This window comes from Vulpes lagopus, chromosome 8 (assembly GCF_018345385.1).
Source record: "Vulpes lagopus strain Blue_001 chromosome 8, ASM1834538v1, whole genome shotgun sequence".
Lineage (NCBI taxonomy): Eukaryota > Metazoa > Chordata > Mammalia > Carnivora > Canidae > Vulpes > Vulpes lagopus.
This window is the reverse complement of record NC_054831.1, coordinates 2,990,792-3,013,563: the sequence shown is the minus strand read 5'-3', so window position 1 is coordinate 3,013,563 and position 22,772 is coordinate 2,990,792. Positions and strand designations below refer to the sequence as shown.

Sequence of the window (22,772 nt, the reverse complement as noted above, 5' to 3'; positions counted from 1 at the left end):
ACCAGAGACAATCATTATTCTACTTTCTATCTCTATAAATTTGCTTTTTCTGCACATGTCACTTAAATGGAATTGTCAATATGTGATCTCTTGTCCAACTTCTTTCATTCAGCTCCCTCATTGAGATTACTCCATAAGATCACATCCCTCAGTAGTGTGCTCCTTTTGTTGCTGAGAGATGCTCCATTGTATGGGTGGGCTTTAATAGGTCTATAATTTGTTTTGAAACATTTTTGATCCAGGTTTGATATCAGTGGGTCACACTGAGCCCTTAATACTCTGCTTTTTGGATTAAGACTTTTTTGATGGCCTAATATATTGTTTGTCCTTTAGTGTTCCTTGGAAATTTTTAAAGAATGTGCCATATCTGTTTATTTTTTTATTTTTTTAATATAATAAGCCAAACCTGGGTGCCTTGTCTAGTATAATCTATTACTTAGCTGTCGGTTTATGCGTTTACAAAAGTTATTCAAATGTTCTACCAGTTTTATCAGCCCTCTTATGTTAGAATCTCTGATTATAATTGCCTTTTTGTCAAATTCTTGATTTTCTAATAGTTTTTTAAACATAATACCAAGTATGATAATAGTTCGATATTTATCTCTCTTCTAGTTTGCACATCCTTGAGAGATGCAGGCTACTGCAGTGGTGGAGATAACTTCTGGTAAAGGCTCCCAATACAATGGAGAAAACATCCAGAAAGGTGAGGGGCCAGGCCAGTGGGCTTTATTCTGGTTGGAGAGAGGTACTAAATGGATTTGGTACCTAGTTACTTCCCCCTCCAACATTGCTATTTTCTAAGCCTTCCTCCTAGTTAGGTGATAAGAGTCAGTGTGTTTTGAATTGGGCAAACTCACTCCAGTGATTTCTGGTGAATATGGACAGCCTACACGGGATTTCTTGGGTAAATGGAGATGTAGGGAAGAAAAGGTGAGTGAGAAGAGCAGGTTTCTCTATTCAGCCAGGACTTTAGGAACTGGCATGTACAGTAGCCTCCAGGGTGCTAAGTGGAAGATGGGCACGTTGGCCTCTGCTACCCAAATTGTAGATGTTTTATCTTCACACAAATCTGAAATTTCTTTCTCTGTGGTAATGGTAGATGAGAAGACACAAACTAACAAGAGCATGGAAAGCAAGATGACTGAGTTTTCTGTGCTTATGAATATATAGGATTTTTTTAAAGATTTTATTTATTCATGAGAGACAGAGAGAGAGAGAGAGGCAGAGACACAGGCAGAGGGAGAAGCAGGCTCCATGCGGGGAGCCCAACGTGGGACTAGACCCGGGGTCTCCAGGATCAGGCCCTGGGCTGAAGGCGGCACTAAACTGCTGAGCCACCTGGGCTGCCCTGAATATATATGATTTTAACACACACAGAATTAGAATAAAATATGGAAGAATACTTTTATAAATCTGTGGTAGAGAAGACCAGAGAGACAAAACCCGGAAGTCAGAGAAGAAATGACTGATCCACTTGACTAATCTTTAAAAACCATGGTGTGGGGCAGCCCGGGTAGCTCAGCAGTTTAGTGCTGCCTTCAGCCCAGGGCCTGATCCTGAAGACCCAGGATCGAGTCCCACATCAGGCTCTCTGCATGGAACCTGCTTCTCCCTCTGCCTGTGTCTCTGCCTCTCTCTCTCTCCTCTCTGTGTATTCTCATGAATAAATAAAATCTTCAAAAAAAAAAAAAAAAAAACCATGGTGTGATAAGATTTTGGGCTCCCCGCAAGCAGCCTACTTCTCCCCCTGCCTGTGTCTCTGCCTCTCTCTCTGTCTCTCTCATGAGTAAATAAATGAAATCTTAAAAAAAAAAAAAAAAAAAAAAGTTAAAAGATAAGCAGTAAACTAGGGAAAAAGTCACTAGTATTTTAAATATGAAAAACAAAGAATTAGTATCCAGAATTAGAATCCAGTTTGTTATGTAACAAACTCCTATACAAATCCCTAAGAAAAATAGTTGAATTTTCAAGTGAAGCTGGGGCAGCCCCAGTGGCTCAGCGGTTTAGCACTGTCTTCAGCCCAGGGCGTGATCCTGGAGACCAGGGATCAAGTCCCATGTTGGGTTCCCTGCGTGGAGCCTGCTTTTCCCTCTGCCTGACTGTCTCTCTCTCTAATAAATAAATAAAATCTTTTAAAAAATAAATTAATAAAAGTAAAGCTGACACTGCTAGCCTTAGCTCCAACCCCGTATTTTTAACAGTTTATCAGATATTCACATGTGAGTGTTTATCTTTGACCTCAGACTCCACTTGCTTGGAACCAACACCTCATTATCTCCTCCCTCACCTACTTTGCTCTCCCTCTACTCCTCTTCATGAAGTGCCTATCTCTTTAGCTTCAGATATTCCCTTTCCACTGTAATACCAAGTTGTAAACCTTAGCATTATCTCAGAATGATGTCCATGCAGGCGATAGTCATGAAATCAACTTAGCTGATTGTGATCAGCTTTTTTTTTTAAGGATTTTATTTATTTATTCATACATTGGTTGTAGAGTAGTTACTGTTCTGTAAAATTTTTAGTCACAGTCACTTCTGTGTATATACTGGATCTTTTTTTTTTAATTTTTATTTATTTATGATAGTCACAGAGAGAGAGAGAGAGGCAGAGACACAGGCAGAGGGAGAAGCAGGCTCCATGCACCGGGAGCCTGATGTGGGATTCGATCCCGGGTCTCCAGGATCGCGCCCTGGGCTAAAGGCAGGCGCCAAACCGCTGCGCCACCCAGGGATCCCTATATACTGGATCTTGATATAAAATGGTTCTGATTATGTTCTTAGTCCAAAAATTTTGAAAGCCATTCTCTTTCCGTGGTCTCCCATTCCTAATCAGCTACTGAGTCTTGTCAGTTATGGTGCTTTTCTACCTGTCCCTGCTTCTTGTCCCTCTTCTGTACTCAGTCTCCCCTTCCAGCCTTTATTCTGGGGCATATAAACTTACTCCATTTCCATGACTATCCTTTCAAGAAGCTTTCAGTAGTTATGGTCTTGGAGTAACAGCCAAACTCTTAACACATCATAATGTTCATAGCTCCTGTCATTTCCTTTGAGCTGTTTTACTCCAGCATAGTTTACAATTTACTGAACATTCTATCTTTTTTCATGTAGCTAATTTTCTATGTGTATGCTATTTGATTTGCTTAAAATAACTATTTTGTTTCAAAACACTTTTTAAATATAGTTTTCTCTGAGGTTTGTTTCTCCTTCTCAAGCTCATTACCTCCTCATTAACACAACTCTGTCAGCACTCTTCAACTGTATTGTACTTAAGTGTCCTTTTCTTATCTGTGACCCTTATGAAAGCTGTAAGTGTTGGGGTGCAGTGCCTGTCTTCTTTCCTTTGTCTCTGCAGTGCCTAAGGCTGTCATTAGGAGGCACCCAAAGATTACAGAGTAGCTGCCTTATAGTTAACACCTTGCCATTGAAAGAGTTCAAGAAGAATCTTGGCTATTATCTTAGTCAATGGGGATACCATAACAAAATACCATAGACTGGGTGGCTTAAACAACATATGTTCATTTATTCACAGTTCTGGAGGCTAGAAGTCCAGATTAGGGCGCCACCATGGTCCGGTTCTCCATAAGGGCTCTCTTCCTGGCTTGTGGATGGCTACCTTCTTGCAGTATTCTCACATGATGGAAAGAGAGAGTAAGCTCTCTGGCATTTATCCCATCTTGAGGCACTTAGCCCATCCTGAAGACCCCATCCCCATGACCTTATCTAGCCCTGATTATCTCTCGAAGGCCCCATCTCTGGTTATTGTCACACTGGGAGTTAAGGCTTTGACATAGAAATTTTGAGGGGGACAAAATTTAGTCCATAGTAGCAACCATAAGGGATATTTGTCATGCATAGTGTAAATCTATTCCTATATTGGGAAGAACTTTGATTAGATCATGTCTCAGGTCTTTTCTAATGTTTAGCTTCTGTAATGTTAATGCTGTCAACATTTTCTTCTTTTTTTAACCAGATGAGCCTTCTGATCCTAAGAAAGAAAATTTATCTTCCAATGGTTGTAATGAAGCCAAATTGACTTTTCTCGATGATGACTGGGATTCCTTGGTACTAGAACAAATAACTAATGACAAAGACCTCAACAGTACTGAGCAAATGGATTTATTGAAGCCATCTTGTACTGGGACTCCAGATCCTGACAGAGACAGTAGTCTCTCTCAGGCTAGTGAGTTCAAGGATAGTATTGACTGTGCTTTCTTGAATGAAACATATTCTATACATTATTCAGAGTCAAAACTAAGTGAAAGTCTTATTCCTTTAAATTCAGAATTAGATTCTGAAATGCAGAAAAGAGAAGGGGTGTTTTTTGATATTTTGGAATATCAAGGTAATAAGATAATTGGCTTGGAAAGAACCTATAAGATTTCAGACAATGATTATAAAGAAACTGCTGAAGATGTGCAAAAGCATGATACAGATGAAGACTCACAGCAGGAATATCACAGTGTGGAAGAGCAAGAATACACAAGTACCCACTTATCTTTTGACCAAACAAAAGCATTGAACATACCTAATCTGGAAACTGTTGGATTAAAAAATTCAGGTTATGAATTTGAATGTGCTAGCAATCTAGAAGGTAATCATGTTAAATTGGAAAGTAATTCTAGCATCTCTTTAGATTCAGTCGATGCTTATGGACAAGAAGATGCACCTCATGGCTCCAAGTTTCAAAATTCCATTGTGTTAAGAGAATATCACAAACCAAAGCATGAAATGTATAAGGAACAAGAGACAAGTTTAATGTACCACACAGTCTTTGATGAAATTGTACTACGAAGTAGTCCCCTTGAGAGCCAGGAATCTCAGTCTCAGAATAGTTTCTTAAACCCTCAAAAAGCATTAAAAACTAAAACGTATACTGGCAAAATGAAATGTCAAATAATTGAAAGTAAAGATCGTTGTGAGAATGCAATTGTTGAGAACAAAAAGTCACACCACCTTGAAAATTCTAGCACACTACAACAAGACAAAGCTTTACAGATGTTACTCCAACCTTGTAAAGATTGTCAAACTTCCTGGACCTCTGTTTTTGATGACTCAGTAATTTCTGCCTGTGGAAATTCACACTGTAAAAGCCTACAAAATGCCCCTAACCCAGCCTTAGATTTTTCTGTTACTCTCCCGAGGATTTCAGTCAAAGATAACCAGGCAATAGAAGATAGCTCCCTGAAGGTTGCTAATGGCAGTAGCACAAATAAAGCTTGCTTTCACAATATAGAAGGGACACATCCCAAATTAGTGACAGACGCAGCAAACGGTACAGTCACGGTCAATCAGACAGTGGATGTTAGCACTGATTTTAGGGCTTGTTTCACAACCAGCAGGGCAACAAGTGCAAGATCTTCTGTAGCATCTACGTCAAGCAATACAGAGATAACAATGATGAACAAAAAACGGCCTGGTGAATGGCCCAGTGAGAAACAGAGAAGCGTTGCTTGTAATACAGATTGGTCATACAGTCAGAATAATGAAGATGCACCAGGGACTGTGACAAAATCTCTCTCCGTTGACAGTTCAAAACCTAATGGAAATTTTCTAAATAAGGTAAAGCCAAATGCTTTGGTTTGTTGAATTAAAACGGGCTTCTAAGGCTTTTGTGAGAAGATGCTGGATGAGGGAAAGGTGAATAGATTGCTACCAAACTCTGTCCTTCTTTGGTGGCAGCTATTGCCACCAAGTCAATTAGAAATTGGGCTTTAAATTTTACCATTTTGGAACTCCAGATACAACATGTGTTTGCCATCTATTACAAATTTCATTTTAAATCATGTTTTCCAGGATTCCCTGGAATTAAGAAAAGCATCTGCTATCACAGACTTAAAGAAACATCCTGAAACGTAAGTCAGATGCAGAAACTTGCAGATACACATGTGGAAAAAAAATCAAAACCGTAGTTTGCTTTATGTAGAGTGTTTAGCCATATGGAATAAAACTAAAAGGGATTTAAAGAGATCATCTGCTTCAGCCATTTGCCTTCCAACAAATAAATATTAGGCTAATGTATAATAAAGCTTTTCAATTATTAAGATTCAATCTCAATAATTCCTTCAGAAACTCATGGCATCTTATTTTTATGTATCCAACCCAAATCTATACTGATCTCTACTCCATTTTCCATAATTTGATCCCCTTGTAGACCAAAACAAAATAGCATCTTTAGAAAACTTACATATTTGGAGAAGTAAATAGCTACTTTCACTGGAGTACTTTAATCTTGATTTTACTTCATTGTGTAATTTACTCTGCATCCATGGAGAACCTAGCCAAATTAGTATTCATGCTCTGAGGCTATTTACTTTTTCCTTCACTCATTCTTTATTCTCCTGATGAGTTTAATCTGGTATCCAGTCCTGTAAAATTAAGTAGAAGAGCTGATTTCCCATGGCTGAAGTGTCGAGAATATCTAGAAATGGCAACTAGTAGCAAGGGAAGAACTACTAACCAACAGCTACTAACATTCAAGGAATAATAGTGATTTGAGTCTTTTTGATATATTAACAGTGAAACATTTGCTTGTAATAAGGACAGTTAAGAAACACATATGTACATTTTCTATTAAAGAGATAATGCAGGGGATGTGGGTGGCTCAGTCGGTTAAGCATCTGACTCTGGGTTTCAGTTCAGGTCATGATCTCAGGGTTATGAGCTCCAGCCCGGTGTTGGCTGGTACCCATCGCAGAGTCTACTTGAGATTCTCTGTCTATCCCCCTCCGCCCCTCTCCCCCTGACTCGCACTTCTGCATGCATGTGTGTTCTCTCTCTCAAATAAGTAAATAAATAAAATCTTATAAAAAGAGAGAGAATATATTTAAGTGCCGTATCTATCCAGAACACTTATAACTTTAAAATATGTTGCCCAAAGCTTGATTTATGTTGAAAATCTGTTGATTATGGATAAAGTTGATTCTGTACTTCAGAATCCTTTTCTGAGGGGATCCCTGGGTGGCTCAGTGGTTTAGCACCTGCCTTTGGCCCAGGGCGCAATCCTGGAGTCCCGGCATGGAGCCTGCTTCTCCCTCTGCCCGTGTCTCTGCCTCTCTCTCTCTCTCTCTCTCTGTCTATCATAAATCAATCAATCTTTTAAAAAAAAGAATCCTTTTCTGATAAAAGAAAGTACAAATTGGAAATTGTTTTACTTCCTTGACTTCTAGAAAGAAATATTTACCTTTGACTTGACATCCTTATTTTCTGAGGATGTAATATGTTCCTACAGCCCTTCCATCTTAGTAGAAATTGATTTAAACTTGACAGGAAAGTGTAAGAAATTTAAAATCTCTTTGAGAGGCATGTCATGAACAGAGAAAAATATTTGGAATCTTACCTAATCCAGTCTTTTATTTTAAAGGGAATGTCGACTTTCTAAAGAGCCGGAGAAGAATTTGCCATCAAATTGCTGTCAGAAACTCATGCAGAGAGCCATCAAAGCAGAGTTGCACCTCTTAAATGTTCACTATCAGATGTGTCACCGCCACTGCACTGATATTTACAGGCTTGTAGTGGAAAACAGGGCAGGGGTCAATAGGTGACTGTTAATTTGAAACCTCTATCTTCTTAGAAAGTTATTACAAGCTTTAAATTTATACCAGAAAATTTATTGATTTTTATTTTTAAGAGGCAAAGTGAGGTGTAGATTGTTAACTGGGTTTGTTAACTGACACAGGAGATTTTAATTCCATGGGGAGGCAGCAAGATGTGTTGGGATGGTGAATCCAGTGGAAAGATCGACAGGGCATTTCCAATGTGGTTGGAGTCCGTTGCAGAGTTGGCATGACATCCTGGCGCATTCTCTCCAGCTTCTATGCTGAGGGCTGCTTCTGCTGCCCCGAGAAGAATGTTTTCTTTTACTAAACATGTCTTTTTTTTTTTTTTTTTTTTTTTTTACTAAACATTTCAAAGAAAAAAATCTGTAAAGACCAGGTAGAGTCAGAATTCAGTGTGTAGTACGATGTAGTATAATGTAATATAATATAATGTAACATAATGCATAATGTGTTAAATGCATGACTTGTGCCTAAGGAGTTTTGTAAACTTGACTTTTGAACAGATATTTACCAAGTAATTCTACTAAGAAGGAATTAGCACCAGCACTGCTGTCTGTTTTGGGAGATTTAAAGGTTAGATATGAGAGTTTAAAAGAAAAGATAAACAAAGGCATGCCTCTGGAAGAGCTGCCCCCACTGGCCGTGGAGTCAAAGTTATTATCAACCTTGTCTGCGTTTGCTTCCACGGTACGTGTGTGTGTTTTAGAATTAAAATATTACTCCATTTACACAGAATGCATTTTTAACTAAAGGATTTGTCTTCCCTTTTCTCTCTTTCAAGCTAACGAAAGAAGAATCACATGTGTAAGTTATGGTTTCATCTAATGTAGAATTCATTAGCTCTTAAAAATTGCTTTATTTAGTTAACTTAAAATTTTCTGTTGGTCCTTTTTCAGAACATTGATAAGCTATTTAATGAAACATTTGTCTGTTTAGCTTTTCAGGAGCAGATCCTGAACTACGTAATCCAAGTACATGTGATGCTGACGTCTCTTCAAGCGTAAAAAAGACACTCCCTCAAGTGAGATTTTTTTAAAAGTAGTTCATTGGTGTAAATATGTAATATTATGGCTTTAAGTAAACCGTAAGTTTCAGAGGCTCTCACATCTTTCTTTCCACTCAGCTGGCTTTGTGTACTACCATTTGAGGGATACAAGTGGTTAGAAGGAACATGTCCTGATCAAACAGTGGACAGTGGTCTATGTTCAGTAGGGTGACCCATCAAACCAGGAGACTTCTGAGGATGACAGGCCGTGACATTAATGACTCACCATGACAGTAGGTATAGACCTGAACTGTCTAAGGCAGCCATGACCTAGGGCCACCAACATGCTGATCCAGTGTGCTTAAAGCTTGTCAATCGTTATCTGTATCTCCTGAGGTAAAGAAATACGTCATTCATTTTAGACAAAGGTTTAATTCTTTCTTTATTGAAATGACAAAAATTTTAAATGCCTCTCATAGGTAGCTGTTCTTGGTCTCTCTTGTCACCCTCTAAGGAATTGTGTGTCCGGTGACAGTCTATGTGAGGACACTGCATATTGTGAAGTGGTACAGAAACACAGGTTATATCCCATTCTGAGGTGAGACTGTGCAGTAGAAAAGCTGAAGTTTGTTTCTGTTTTCTGATTTTGGCCTCAACCCTGAGTTTATACCATTGGAGTAGTCTTAAATAATAAGATGCATTTCAAATATACTTTTCAATTAATACATGATTAAAAGTCAATTATTTTAGCAAATCATGTATTCCATCGTCCTACATGTTTAAAAAAAAAATCTGTTATCCACAAAGATGTAACAGATCTAAAACCAGATTTTTATATTTTCACATTTCTTACATAATTTGCTAAAACTTGTTCATTTAATAGTATGTAATGTTCTGGAGGATTTTTTTCATCATTCTAAGGTAATAATGAGATAGATAACCTGCTTATTGGGGGAGACCAATTATTTCTAAAAGTACAAGATGCACATACAGCAATTTTTCTATAATCTTAGTTTGGGCTCTAAAACAAAACCTATTATAATTTAGGATGAAATTTTGACATCTGTCTCATTAAATTAGATGATGTGTGAAAACCAGTATAGTATAGGGTAATGTTGCTACATTTCAACTACTTGTGTACCATCTTCACAATTTCCTATAGCCATATATTATAACATTATTTGCTTTGTAATTTTCTTTTTAAAAAAAGATTTATTCATTTATTTTAGAGAGAGTGCACTGGAGTGGAGGATGGGGGTGGGGCAGAGGGAGAGAGAGAATCTCAAGCAGACTCCCTGCTGAATGTGAAGCCTGACACAGGCTCAGTCCCGTGACCCTGAGATCGTGACCTGAGCCAAAATCAAGAGCCAGACACTCAACTGACTGAACTCTCCAGGCACCCCTAAATGATTCTCCTTTTTAAATTATGTGTAAAAAGTATTACATATGGGAAAAAATGCTACTTTTTATAAATAAAAGGTATATATAAGCACACATTAAATATATTACTCTTAATTGTTAGGTATATTATTGTTAGTTGTTAAGTGAAAAATACTTATATGTACACTTCTGAAAATCATCTTAAGTACTTCCGGAGTGTATGTGTGCCACACTCTGCTAAAAATATAGTGTTGCATACAGTCACTGTACACAGGCCAGGTTCTAATCCTTATTCTCGTTAGCCTACTGAATTTGGGAAACCTACCTATAATTAGAAGAATCATAAATTGAAATTTCAGAAACTTGGTACTTCTGGAAATGAGACCTTAAATCAGCCTAAAAGAAAAATAAAAGCTTGTGAAAGGAAGAAAAATAAAAAATATCAAAATGTGAACAATTAATAGATTTTAGAATGAAATTCAGAAAATAAGTCCTGGCATACCTCAGATACTGAAGAGCAGAGACCACCAACATGTACCAAATACCCTTTATCTTTTCGTAAAGGTTCAATATTCTTCATTTCTGCTTGTAGACAAATATAATGTGGCTGACATAAAGGAAAGGAGCAAGTTATTCACTTCGAGTTGTTCACCTACAGAGAATGATTTTGCTCTCGTTGCCTTCATTGTTGTGAGGACTGAACAATGTAGTGAAGAGTGCCTGCCACAGAGTAACAGTGCAGTAACTGTTGGTTCGTGTTTACTGTTGTTGTTTTTATTTTAATCCTCAGATGTCCTTACTGTCTGACAAGAGTCCTCCTAAACAGGATGCATCACCCAAGGAAGATGGTTTAAAAAATGGTGACATAAATATAGACTTTAGTCAGCTGAAACTCGATGACAAAGGTCAGTGTGAAGATAAAAGTCCTGTGTCATTGCCCAAAAACAAAAAAACAAATAGCAAAGTTTAAAATAGTCCTAGTGCCCAGTGATTAAATCAAAATAAATATTTTTAATTGACTGGATGGCATCATTCTGATTATGAATGTTAAGTATGTTCTTACTCTATCTACTTAACCTCTATAAGATTACTTAATATATTTGGTAATGTTAAATAATAATACAGATTTATTCTTCTGGTTCATGTTTTCCAATATAAAAATTCTTCCTCTGTCCAGTTTGTATCTATGTAAATTGTCCTTGGTTTTCACTTAGTCCTCTATGGAAAGAGATTATAATCATTCCCAAAAAATTATTTATTTGGTTTTTAATGAAATAGAGATACAGTACTGATGAATCCCTTTTTAAAGGTGTTTACTATTATTCAGTGTATAAAAATGTGTCTCTTCATCAGTAAAGGATAATTTAAAAATCAGAAAAGTAAGGCTTATAATAAGCCAGGAATCTGTTTATTAAAACTGAGAAGCAGATTACTCAGAATAGTATTTTTTATTCAGGGAGTAGCAAAAAAAACCCTTCTCAAAGAATCTTTATGCTTAGTTTATACTTGGCTGATATTTATTTTTACATAAAACTAGTAATTGTCATCATAGTGATTCATTCTGAGAAGCTTTTTAGATAATTTCTCAGAGAGTATAATTTCTCAGAGAGTAACATGGTACATAATTTACAGCTACTTCCATTCAATTTCTCAGACTGCAAAAGTTACCGAGAAGTAAGTGAAGACTGGTTTGATGCTAAAGAAAACCTGACAGGAATTGATTTCTCAGGAATACAAGAAACTCAAATAGAAAAAGACAAAGGAGATCCAAAGTTTCCACAAGGTTGGTTCATAAAAATTTACTAAGAAAATCCAATTCTAGATCATTTTGTGACCATCTTCTGTGTTATTCTTGAAACTGAACTGTTTTAATATTTTATTGTTGTGACTTTCCTTTAAAATTACAAAACATGAGAAATTGGGCAGAGGTCAATTTTTCTAGAGAGTACATCAGTTTCAAATGTTCATTTCTCTTTCGGAAAACTAAAAGCTTAAACCCCAGATTTAGTTAGCAGTAGGGGTCCGTGACCTCTCTTGCCACTCCAGGCCACCCCAAGTGCTCCTCCCGGCACACTCTTCCTCTGAGCCCTCGATGGACATTCCCCAGGAGAGGGACATGTGGTAAGCAGAACCAGCTCCCAGTGTCTGGCCGGCAGCCAGCACTTTCTGTCATTGGGCACAAGGGATCCAAATGGTCTGCTTCCCCTTAATGATTTGGTCTATTTCAGGAATGTTTTCATCTTTAGTCTTTAATTGCTTATAATGGTTGGAATTTCCTCTAGTATCTGTGATCATTGCCCTTCTATCATTTCTAAATATATGCTACCTTCCTTTCCTTTATTTCTGTATGCTTTCATTTTATTTTACATGATAGCAATGGTTTTACTGGGCTTTTTTGCTTGTGTAAATAATGCATGCAGTAACGAGGGGCATTCAGGAGATGTTAGGCTATTATTATTGAGTGAAAAAAATAAAAATTACAACTATCCATTAGTTTTTTTTTTTTAAGATTTTATTTATTTATTCATGAGAGACACACAGAGAGAGAGGCAGAGACACAGGGAGAGGGAGAAGCAGGCTCCACATGGGGAGTCCGATGTGGGACCCAATCCTGGGTCTCCAGGATCAGGCCCTGGGCTGAAGGCAGCGTCAAACCGCTGAGCCACTAGGGCTGCCCTCCCATTATTATATACAAATAGAAAACTAATAAATTAAAACTACTTTAAGAATTCATTCAACAAATATTTATTGTGTACCAAGTATGAGTTTTACCAGTAAATTGAAAGAGTCTCAATTCAGTGAATCCCTTTTGATTTCAGACCAAGTTCTCTTCAAGATGCACACCATGAAAATACATTCTGAGAATGGAAAAAAACTGTATATGTAATCCTAATATTTGTGGTTCCCAAAAAGTGCTATGCGAATCCAGGTGTTTGTACCCCACCCCTTTTTTTTCTAATGTGCCGTTGCCGTTAACAGGCTGTATACTTGCTGTTGCTATTTTTCTGACTCAGAGGTTTTTTGTTGGTGTGATGTTTCCCCAGGACAGAAATGAATATACATAAGCCCCAGCCAGTGTTAACCTGGGGCAGTTTGGGTTCTCTCTGCATCCAGCATCTTGGATGCACTTCTGTGAACCAAAGACAAATAAAAGACACCTTCTTAGTTATGTTGTGATTGATCATCCTGACTCGATGTTATTGGCCCATTTTTGAGCTACAAGAGACTTGATATTAACCAGTCCAAGCTTATTATTTTGAAGATGATAGGATTAAGGCCCTAAGAACTTAAAACTATACTCTAGGCTCTTGGTCTTCAGTCTAGTTCTGATATTCGGTAATAACTTTGTAAGAAGCCTTGTGATTTTTTTTAAATGGTCTTCACATTTCTTTTAAAACATTAAACAATAATGGTCTTTTATATTTGTCTACAAGCAGAAATGAAGAATATTGAACCTTTACGAAAAGATAAAGGGTATTTGATACATGTTGGTGGTCTCTGCTCTTCAGTATCTGAGGTATGCCAGGACTTATTTTCTGAATTTCATTCTAAAATCTATTAATTGTTCACATTTTGATATTTTTTATTTTTCTTCCTTTCACAAGCTTTTATTTTTCTTTTAGGCTGATTTAAGGTCTCATTTCCAGAAGTACCAAGTTTCTGAAATTTCAATTTATGATTCTTCTACTAATTATAGGTAGGTTTCCCAAATTCAGTAGGTGTGCTGTGTGCCAGGGGTTCTGTAGTGGACAGTAGCCACAGTGGTGATAAAGCCAGGGGCCATTTCCACAGAGCTTTACCAACCTGGTGGAACTCCTTCCTTGATTCCTATTCCCAATCAAATCTTCCATTGTACTTTTTAATTTGCCATTAATTTGTTATTGATTTTCATGCACTTACTCCTGTTTCCTTACCATTTTGTAGGAGCAGTAGAGTTTCATTAAGAGAATGGGCTGTAGCTAGATGGCTTATGGCTTTGGGTTCTGTTCCCAGTTGCATCTGTAACTTGCTGAATAAATTTGGGCAAGTTACTTAATCTTTCCATACCTTAGGTTCTTCATTTGTAAATGAGGGTAATAATAGTACCTTCATCTCATTGTTGAGAGACAATTACTAGTTAATAAATCAATAGGAATAAAGCCAAGCATTTAATAGACACTCAGAAAATTGTATAGGTTTATTATTTTTTATTTTAATTACCTTTTAGTTGATGCTTTTATGTTTTATACATCATCTACATACAGTCATTTCCAATTTGTATCATAATGCTTTCTGTTTTTTGACATTGCAGCAACATTTAAAATCATCAAATAATAGTGGTGATAACTTAATAGAAATGCCTTAACTATTTTATCACTAATGAGGATAGCTGTTTATTTTATATATAAAAGTCTTTACCAATTAAGAAAGGGTCTTATATGGGTGTCTGGGTGGCTCAGTCTGTTGGGTGTCTGACTTTTGAATTTGGCTCAGGTCATGATCTCAGGGTTGTGAGATCGAGCCTGTGTCAGGATTTGTGCTGGGCGTGGAGCCTGCTTAAGATTTTCTCTCGCTCCCTTTCCTGCTTTCCCCCCCTCCACCTCATGCTTTCTCTCAAAAAAAAAAAAAAAAAAAAAGCTGTGATATTGCTTTGATCACATGCTTTTTTTTTTTAAGATTTTATTTATTCATGAGAGACAGAGAGAGAGACAGAGAGAGAGAGAGAGAGACAGGCAGAGGGAGAAGCAGGCTCTATGCAGGGAGCCCAACGTGGGACTCGATCCCGGGTCTCCAGGGTCAGGCCCTGGGCTGAAGGCAGCACTAAACCGCTGAGCCACCCGGGCTGTCTGTGCTTTTTTTATTTGACCTATTGATGTGTTGTTAATACGTCCCACTATGTTTGTAAGCCTTGGAAGTATTACTTGATGTGAAATACTCTTTTAGTACTCTTTTAGTATTTGTTGAATCCTTTTTTTTAAAAGATTTTATTTATTGGGGATCCCAGGGTGGCTCAGAGTTTAGCGCCTGCCTTTGGCCCAGGGCATGGTCCTGGAGTCCTGTTTTATTTATTTATTTATTCATGAGAGACGCAGAGAGAGAGAGGCAGAGACACAGGCAGAGGGAGAAGCAGGCTCCACACGGGGAGTCCAATGTGGGACTCAATCCTGGGACTCCAGGATCAGGCCCTGGGCCAAAGGCAGGTGCTAAACTGCTGAGCCACCCAGGGATCCCGTTAAATCCTTAAAAAAAAAAAAAAAAAACTTGGTTTTTTTTGTTTGTTTTATTTTGTTTTATTTTACTATTTGAAGCATTATACAACCTGTGTGGAAGTTTAGAAAACACATTTTTTAAAAAAGATTTTATTTACTTATTTTATTTAAATACTTCTAAGTATTTATTCATTCATAAGACATAGAGAAAGAGGCAGAGACAGGCAGAGGCAGAAGCAGAGTCCTCACAGGGAGCCCGATGTGGGACTCGATCCCAGGACCCTAGGATCATGACCTGAGCTGAAGGCAGACGCTCAAACACGAGCCACCCAGGAGCCCCTAGAAAACACATTTTAAAAGAAAAATACAGGAACTTACAAAAGTATATCCATAGTTGTGTCTTTTGAAAACAACTCTGTTTCAGATTTGATTTATCTCCTTCCACTGACACCTCTATGGCTGGTGATTTCAGAAGGATGACTCTTGCCTAACTTTCTCAGTCAGATGGTTATAATTCTGATTAGATTTTTCTGACTGCATTTTTGGTCCTATTTTTTCCACTACAAGGTCTTTTTTTTTTTAAGATTTTATTTATTTATTCATGAGAGACAGAGAGAGAGAGGCAGAGAAACAGGGAGAGGGAGAAGCAGGCTCCATGCAGGGAGCCCGACTTGGGACTCGATCCTGGATCTCCAGGATCACACCCAAGGCTGCCGGCAGCACTAAACCGCTGTGCCACCGGGGCTGCCCTCCACTACAAGGTCTTAAGGACATTATCTTACATATTCTGCCAAATGTTTTTAAAATTTGCCTTTCACATTTAAGCCTTTGATCCACCTCAGGGTTATGTTTTATATAGAGAGATTAATTTTAAGTTTTTTAGAAAAAATAATCAATTATCCTAAGACTAGTAATCTGTTACTCTGTCATATAGCAACTTTGCAAATGTTTTACATTAAATTTTAATGTGAAATTAATAGGAGAGAATTAACAAGAAATGCTGTCTTTTACTTACCATATTTGGGTTTTTTTAAAAGATTTTATTTATTTGAAAAAGACAGAACAGAAACAGAGGTGGGGGGCAGAAGGGGGAGAAGAAACAGGCTCCCCGCTGAGCAGGGAGCTCGATGTGGGCTCGATCCCAGGACCCTGATATCATGACTTGAGCCAAAGGCAGACACTTAACCAGCTGAGCTACCCAAGGGCCTCTAATTTGTTTTTATTTAGTTATCCTAAATAATAAATATCCTTCCTAATCCCAAGGAAAGCATAGTAACCATTTTATTTTTAGGGGCATCTATTCTTGTAAAAGATATGTCTGTATCCAGTAGTTACAAAGTGAAGTGTGAGGCACTTTAGTCATTAACAACCTTTATTTTCTCCTTTTATATGTTAGATATGCATCCCTTGCTTTTAAAAAAAACATTGATGCAAAGATGGCCGTGAAAGAAATGAATGGGATAGAAATAAATGGAAAGTCAGTAAATGTGCGGCTTGTTAAAACTCCTGGAGAATATACATCACCACTTTCCTGCAAAAATGGAAATAGAGTTACTTGGAATAATTTGGAGAGAAACACCAACAAAGAAATTAACTCAGTCTCCTCTATTTCAAGATTGCCCAGAACTAGGCCAAGGCAGCTGGGATCTGAGCAAGACAATGAGTTTTTTCCTTTTGACCAGAAGGTTAGTTTTCTTGTTGGATCCCTTAAATGGTCTTTGTATAGGCCATAGCGCAATAAGTAGGTTTGTAGAACAATAACTCCAGAATCAGGGATCTTGAAGTGGGAATGAGAATGTTAATCTGTATCATTTCTAACCTTGAGTCCACCATAACCTGTTTTTTGTATGACTTAGTTGCTCTTGGGGGAGGAGGGTGAAATAGATCTTTGTGGGCCTCGTATAGACTATTTCTTTTTACCTTTAACTAGACTCTTTGCCAGTACTTTGCAGTCTTTTTTCCTCCTTTTCTTGGACACTATTCCTATGTAAGTAGTTAGTTACACTCTCCCATCATCTTTTTTCAAAGTTGATCCTTAATTCATAATCATTAAAACCATAAAATATAGTCATTTTATTATTATATGCCCTCAATTTTACCTCATTGTGGTTTTATTTTTTTTAATTTTTATTTATTTATGATAGTCACACAGAGAGAGAGAGGCAGAGACACAGGCAGAGGGAGAAGCAGGCTCCATGCACCGGGAGCCCGATGCGGGATTCGATCCCGGGTCTCCAGGATCGCGCCCTGGGCCAAAGGCAGGCGCTAAACCGCTGCGCCACCCAGGGATCCCCCTCACTGGGGTTTTAAACACTACATGGAAAATGATGAAGTTGCCCCCTTCACTCTTGTCGCCACTGCTCAGCAAAATGCCCAGGGTCCTAGAGGAATGCCACAAATTTTTTAAAAATTTACATAGAGTAAAATTCACTCCTTTTGGTATTTCTGAGTTTAGGCAATGCACATGGACATGTAACTACCACCACAATCAGGATACAGCACGGTTCCATCATTCCATCATTCCAGAATGTTGCCTGGAATGTCTCTGTTTCCTGTTCTTATTTTACCTTTTCCAGAATGTCATATAAATGAATATTATGTAACCTTATTAGTCTGACAGCTTACTGCATTTGAGAGTAATCCATATTGTTTGGTAATAGCATTTCATTCCTGTTCATGTTTTGACCATTTTTATTGGGTTATGTTTTTTAGGTTTTTATTTAAATTCCAGTTAAAATGGTTACAGTTAATGGTGATTCAATTCTTCCTTACATCAATATATATCGGTATATATATATATATATATATATATATATATATATATATACACACACACACACACACACACACACACAATCTTCTTTCTCCATTCATCAATTCCAAAAGATGAGTAATGATTTAAAAATGAGTAGAAGACATGAATAGACATTTTTCCAAAGATGACATCCAGATGGCCAACAGACATGTGAGAATATACCCAACATCACTTATCAGGGAAATGCAAATCAAAACCACAATGAGATACTACCTCACACATGTCATAACGGCTAAAATCAACAACACAGCAAACAACAGACGTTGGCAAGGATGTGGAGAAAGAGGAGCCCTCTTACACTGTTGGTGGGAATGCAAGATGGTGCAGCCATTCTGGAAAAGACTATGGAGGTTTCTCAGTTAAAAATAGAAGCAACCTATGACCCAGCAATTGCACTACTGAGTATTTACCCAAAGAATACAAAAATACTAATTCAAAGGGATACATAGACCTTGATTTTTATAGCAGCATTATTTACAATAGCCAGATTATGGCAACCACCCAAGTGTCCATCGATTGATGAATTGTTTATTATTGAGCTTTGAGAGGTTTTTAATGTTCTGCGTACACACACCTTTTATAAGATACATCCGTGATTTGGGAATACTCTTTCTAACCTGTACTTAGTCTTTTCCTTCTAATACACCTTAAAAGAGTTTTTATTTTGATGAAATATAATTTATCAATCTTCTTACTTTTTAACTTGTGCTTTTAGTGTTGTATTATCTAAGAAATCATGGCAAAACGCATAGTCACAAAGATTTTGAGTTAATTTTTTTTTAAATTTTATTTATTTATTTATTTATGATAGTCACAGAGAGAGAGAGAGAGAGGCAGAGACACAGGCAGAGGAAGAAGCAGGCTCCATGCACCGGGAGCCTGACGTGGGATTCGATCCTGGGTCTCCAGGATCGCGCCCTGGGCCAAAGGCAGGCGCCAAACCGCTGCGCCACCCAGGGATCCCTTGAGTTAATTTTTATTTAATGTATGAGCTATTACCACTTTTTTCAGCTTCTCAACATTTATGCATTACATTCATCTATTTAGAAAATATTTATTGTCTACAATGAAAAGCAGAGCCTGTCTCTGCTACCTACTCATTATGTGGCTGGGCAAATTACCTAATCTCTGCGTCTGAGCTTCCTCGTCTTATAATGGGAGTAAAAGTTCCTACTCCACAAATGTTGTGAGGTTTAAATGAGTTTGACACAGAAAAAAACCTTAGAAGAGTGCCTGCCACAGAAAATGCACTCACCTAATGGTAGCTATTACTGTGATCTAGCAGTGATTTGCTTCTTTCTTGGAAATCTCATCCTTTCTGTGGTTTGAACTCACTTAAACTACTGGATCCCAAACTCGTATGTGTTCAACAGTTATTGCATGCCAATTGTATACATAAACATTCTGGGCACATTCTGGGAAAGCAGCACTGAACAACACAGCGTAGAACTCTGTGTTCTTGTATAGTGAAACCTACTAATGTTCTGATGGGAGAGAGACAGTAGTTCTGTATCTTGCCCAGTCTGTTCATCTAGACTTTAAAGTCTCAGTTCTTCCTTTAGTTTTCACTTTTAAGGGATATATCGTGGTTTCATACCATTTATAGCCTACTTGCATGGTTAATGGTAATTAATTAACCATTTTAATTTTATCTGTTCAATTGGATTGTAAGATTCATAGGTGGAGGGGGTTCTGTTGTATATGACTAGTTTTCCTTCCATAGTATGTGGTCCAGTTCTGGGCATATAGTTTGTATTGACTACATATTTAGTAAATAAAATGTAGAATATTTATAATTACTATGTAAACTAGTGTTTCTCTGTCAGGTAAGAGAACTAAGCCTCCATGCTATAAGCCTCAGATATCCACTGTATGCAGTGAATTAACCCCTCTCCTGTGCACTGAGAATGGAACTAGTTATGTCCTATCTTTAGAGAAATTGAGAAAATAGTTAACACCTGTGTTCTGTGGTTCAGATAAGTAATTCCAGTTGAGAAAGGCTAATTTAGACATAGCTTCAAATATTTTGCCACTGTTAGAAAACATGTGTGACTTTTTTTTTAAAATATGGCTCTGAACATGGCTCAAATAAATCTACTTGGTATAAATAATCCCAAATCAAAGTAAATTTCGTAGGAACTTTTATTTTACCATTTGTAATTTTAAATTTTATTTTAATTAAGCCAAAGTATCTATTGGTCACTGATTTTAAGAAAACTTTAAATGTTTATTTAGGGTGTCAAGAAGAATTGTAAACAGATTGAATCAACTAAACTAATACCTGACCCACCTATTCAATTCATACCTCCAAATACACTGAATCTACGTAGCTTTACCAAAATCATGAAGAGACTGGCTGAACTACATCCAGAAGTTAGTAGGTAATGGCTACAATTCTATTTTAAGTGGTTTTAATATTTTTATGTAAAAATATAGTTCGGTGTGATAACTTACCCATATTTAGAATGTGTTACTTTGGAAAGAACAAGTGCTTATGTGTGTTTTTCTTTCGTACAGAGAACATATTATAGATGCTCTTCAGGAAGTAAGAAAAAATCATAAAGGTTTTCTGAATGGCTTATCTATTAATACTATTGTGGAAATGACTTCGTCTGTTTTGAAAAATTCTACTTCCAGTTTGGAATAAAGGAAGCAACAAGAGGTAAATCAAGTATATCTTTTATATTTAAATATTACTTAAAAATTTTAAGCTATTGATTTTTTCAAATAAAAAATAGTATTAAATTTAAGGTAACAAAATAAGTATAAAATTAAGAAGCAAACATACTGCATTAGTTAACTATTAATGCAAAACCATTTGCCCAAAACTTAATTGCTTAAGTGACATTCATCATCCCAGAGTTTGCAGTTCAGGATTCAGGAGTGGCTTAGCCGGGTGGTTTTCCCTTAGGAACTCTTGTGATGTTGCAGTCAAGATGTTGCCTGGGCTGCAGCCATTAGAAGGCTTGGCTGAGACTGGAGGATGTGCTGCTAAGATGGCTCATTCAAAGGGCTGTTGGCCACACAGGCCTCCGTTGGGGCTGCTTAAGAGTCTTTACATTGTGGCAGCTGGCTTCCCCAGAGAGAAGGAACAATATGGAGGCTGCAGTGTCTCCGTGACCTACTCACACTTCATGGTTTCTGTCACAGTTTAGGTGTGAGTCATTGTATGCAATCCACACTCAAGGGGAAGGGAATTAAGCTCTACCTATTGCAGAAAGGTGTACCAACGAATTTGTGTATATATTTTTAATTATATGCACAAACATAGCATTCTTTGTTATAGTGAATGGGGATTTGTTTTCAGTTATTGCTATCTAGGTGATTAAAGCCAACTTGCTATAGAGAACAGCTAGAAAAGCTGTATAAATGTAAAGAACATCTATTTAAATAAGGCACTGGAGAGCCATCCAGGTAATGATGAATTAGTGGGCCATGGGACAGAGATGAGTCTCAGGGAAATATGCCCAATATTTGGGACCACTTTTCCCCTGGTATTCTTGCAAGAGGGGTAGCTAGTTTAAGGAGTCCTTCTGATAGCACTGAAATGAGGGAGATGGGGCCTTGGTGAACTCTTAGCAATGGATTGGAACTCCAGCAGGTTGTACTCTAGTAGTAACTATGAACCAGAAATACATAGTTCCTCAGAGGGACTGTAACCCAGTATCAGAATTTATTGCCTGAGCTGGAGTGAAATGATCTACGGTTATTTCTGACATGCACCTAGCAGAAAAGAAAAATTATCTGGAATAAAGTAATATAATTTTAGGCTTCAAATTATTTTTACCAGCAATTTCACACATATTAGTTATTTTGTAAATAAGAGTGCACCATCAAAAATAACTAATACATGAAATGAGACCACATAAAGGAAAACTAGCATAAATGCTAGACAATAGAAACTGCCCACAGGGATTCCAGATATTTAAGTTATCAGACACTTAAAAGAATAAATCAATAGACTGTTTGCAAAAATGGCCATAATTACTCTCTTCCCTGCATTTGTGACCCTTTGCAATGTGGTTTTGAAGCTCCTTTCATCAAGATGTAGAGTCTGTTTTCCCACCACTTGAATCTAGACTAGCGTTTTGATTCGCTTTGACAAGTTGTGCCATTTCCAAGTCTAGTCTTCAAGAGGACTTGATTACTCTGCTGTCTCTTGGAAATTTGCTGCAGCCACGTGAAGAAGCCCAGACAGTCTGTCAGAGGATAAAAGATTACATGGAGCATAGCCAAGGCATTCCAGCCTATAGCCAGCTGCTGGTAAACATGTGACGGAACCTGGCATAGATCAGGAGGTCAACCCACCAAACCTGGCAGCTGTCCATAGAGTCATGAACAAGCCCAACCAAGATGAGAAAAATCCCCCATCTGCCAGCCCATTGCTAAACTGGCAGAATTAGAAGCTTAAATAGATGGTCATTGTTTTAAGCTATGAAGTTTTGAAGATGACTTACTGCACAGCAAAAGCTAACTGATTCAGATGTATTATATTCAGGGGGACAGAAGACAAGATTGAGAATTTCAATATAGAACTGAAAATATTTTAAAAATGGAAATTCCATTAATGAAAAATAGAACAACTTAAATTAATAACTCAGTCAATAGGTTCTACAGCATTTTAGACAAATAGTTGGAAGTGAGAATTAGGTCAGAAGAAACTATAGAAGGAAGCACAGACATAGAAAAGGATAGAAAACAGAAGATGCGGAGTGAGGTATATATGTGCAACTGAGTTTTGACAAAAAGAAGGGAAAGAAAATAGAACAAACATAATTTTAAAAAAAAAAGATGGCTGAAATATTTTTTAAGTGTTGAGAAACATCAAGCTGCAAAGTCAATAAAACC

General features: G+C 37.4%; 1 protein-coding gene across 1 annotated transcript in view; it reads left to right on the top strand.

Annotated features, from left to right (window-relative positions):
* The first annotated feature begins 608 nt into the window (after positions 1-608).
* The window catches only part of RBM44 (RNA binding motif protein 44), a 29,199-nt gene continuing 7,035 nt past the window's right edge, over positions 609-22,772 (top strand). Inside the window, exons 1-14 of the mRNA XM_041765171.1 lie at positions 609-703; positions 3,970-5,558; positions 5,793-5,851; positions 7,360-7,536; positions 8,059-8,242; positions 8,337-8,359; positions 8,492-8,576; positions 10,711-10,825; positions 11,575-11,703; positions 13,358-13,437; positions 13,544-13,617; positions 16,506-16,794; positions 20,160-20,305; positions 20,442-20,586. Coding sequence (XP_041621105.1) covers positions 631-703; positions 3,970-5,558; positions 5,793-5,851; positions 7,360-7,536; positions 8,059-8,242; positions 8,337-8,359; positions 8,492-8,576; positions 10,711-10,825; positions 11,575-11,703; positions 13,358-13,437; positions 13,544-13,617; positions 16,506-16,794; positions 20,160-20,305; positions 20,442-20,571 — 3,153 coding nt within the window. The 5' untranslated portion in view covers positions 609-630 and the 3' untranslated portion in view covers positions 20,572-20,586. The remainder of the gene's footprint in view (positions 704-3,969; positions 5,559-5,792; positions 5,852-7,359; positions 7,537-8,058; positions 8,243-8,336; positions 8,360-8,491; positions 8,577-10,710; positions 10,826-11,574; positions 11,704-13,357; positions 13,438-13,543; positions 13,618-16,505; positions 16,795-20,159; positions 20,306-20,441; positions 20,587-22,772) is intronic.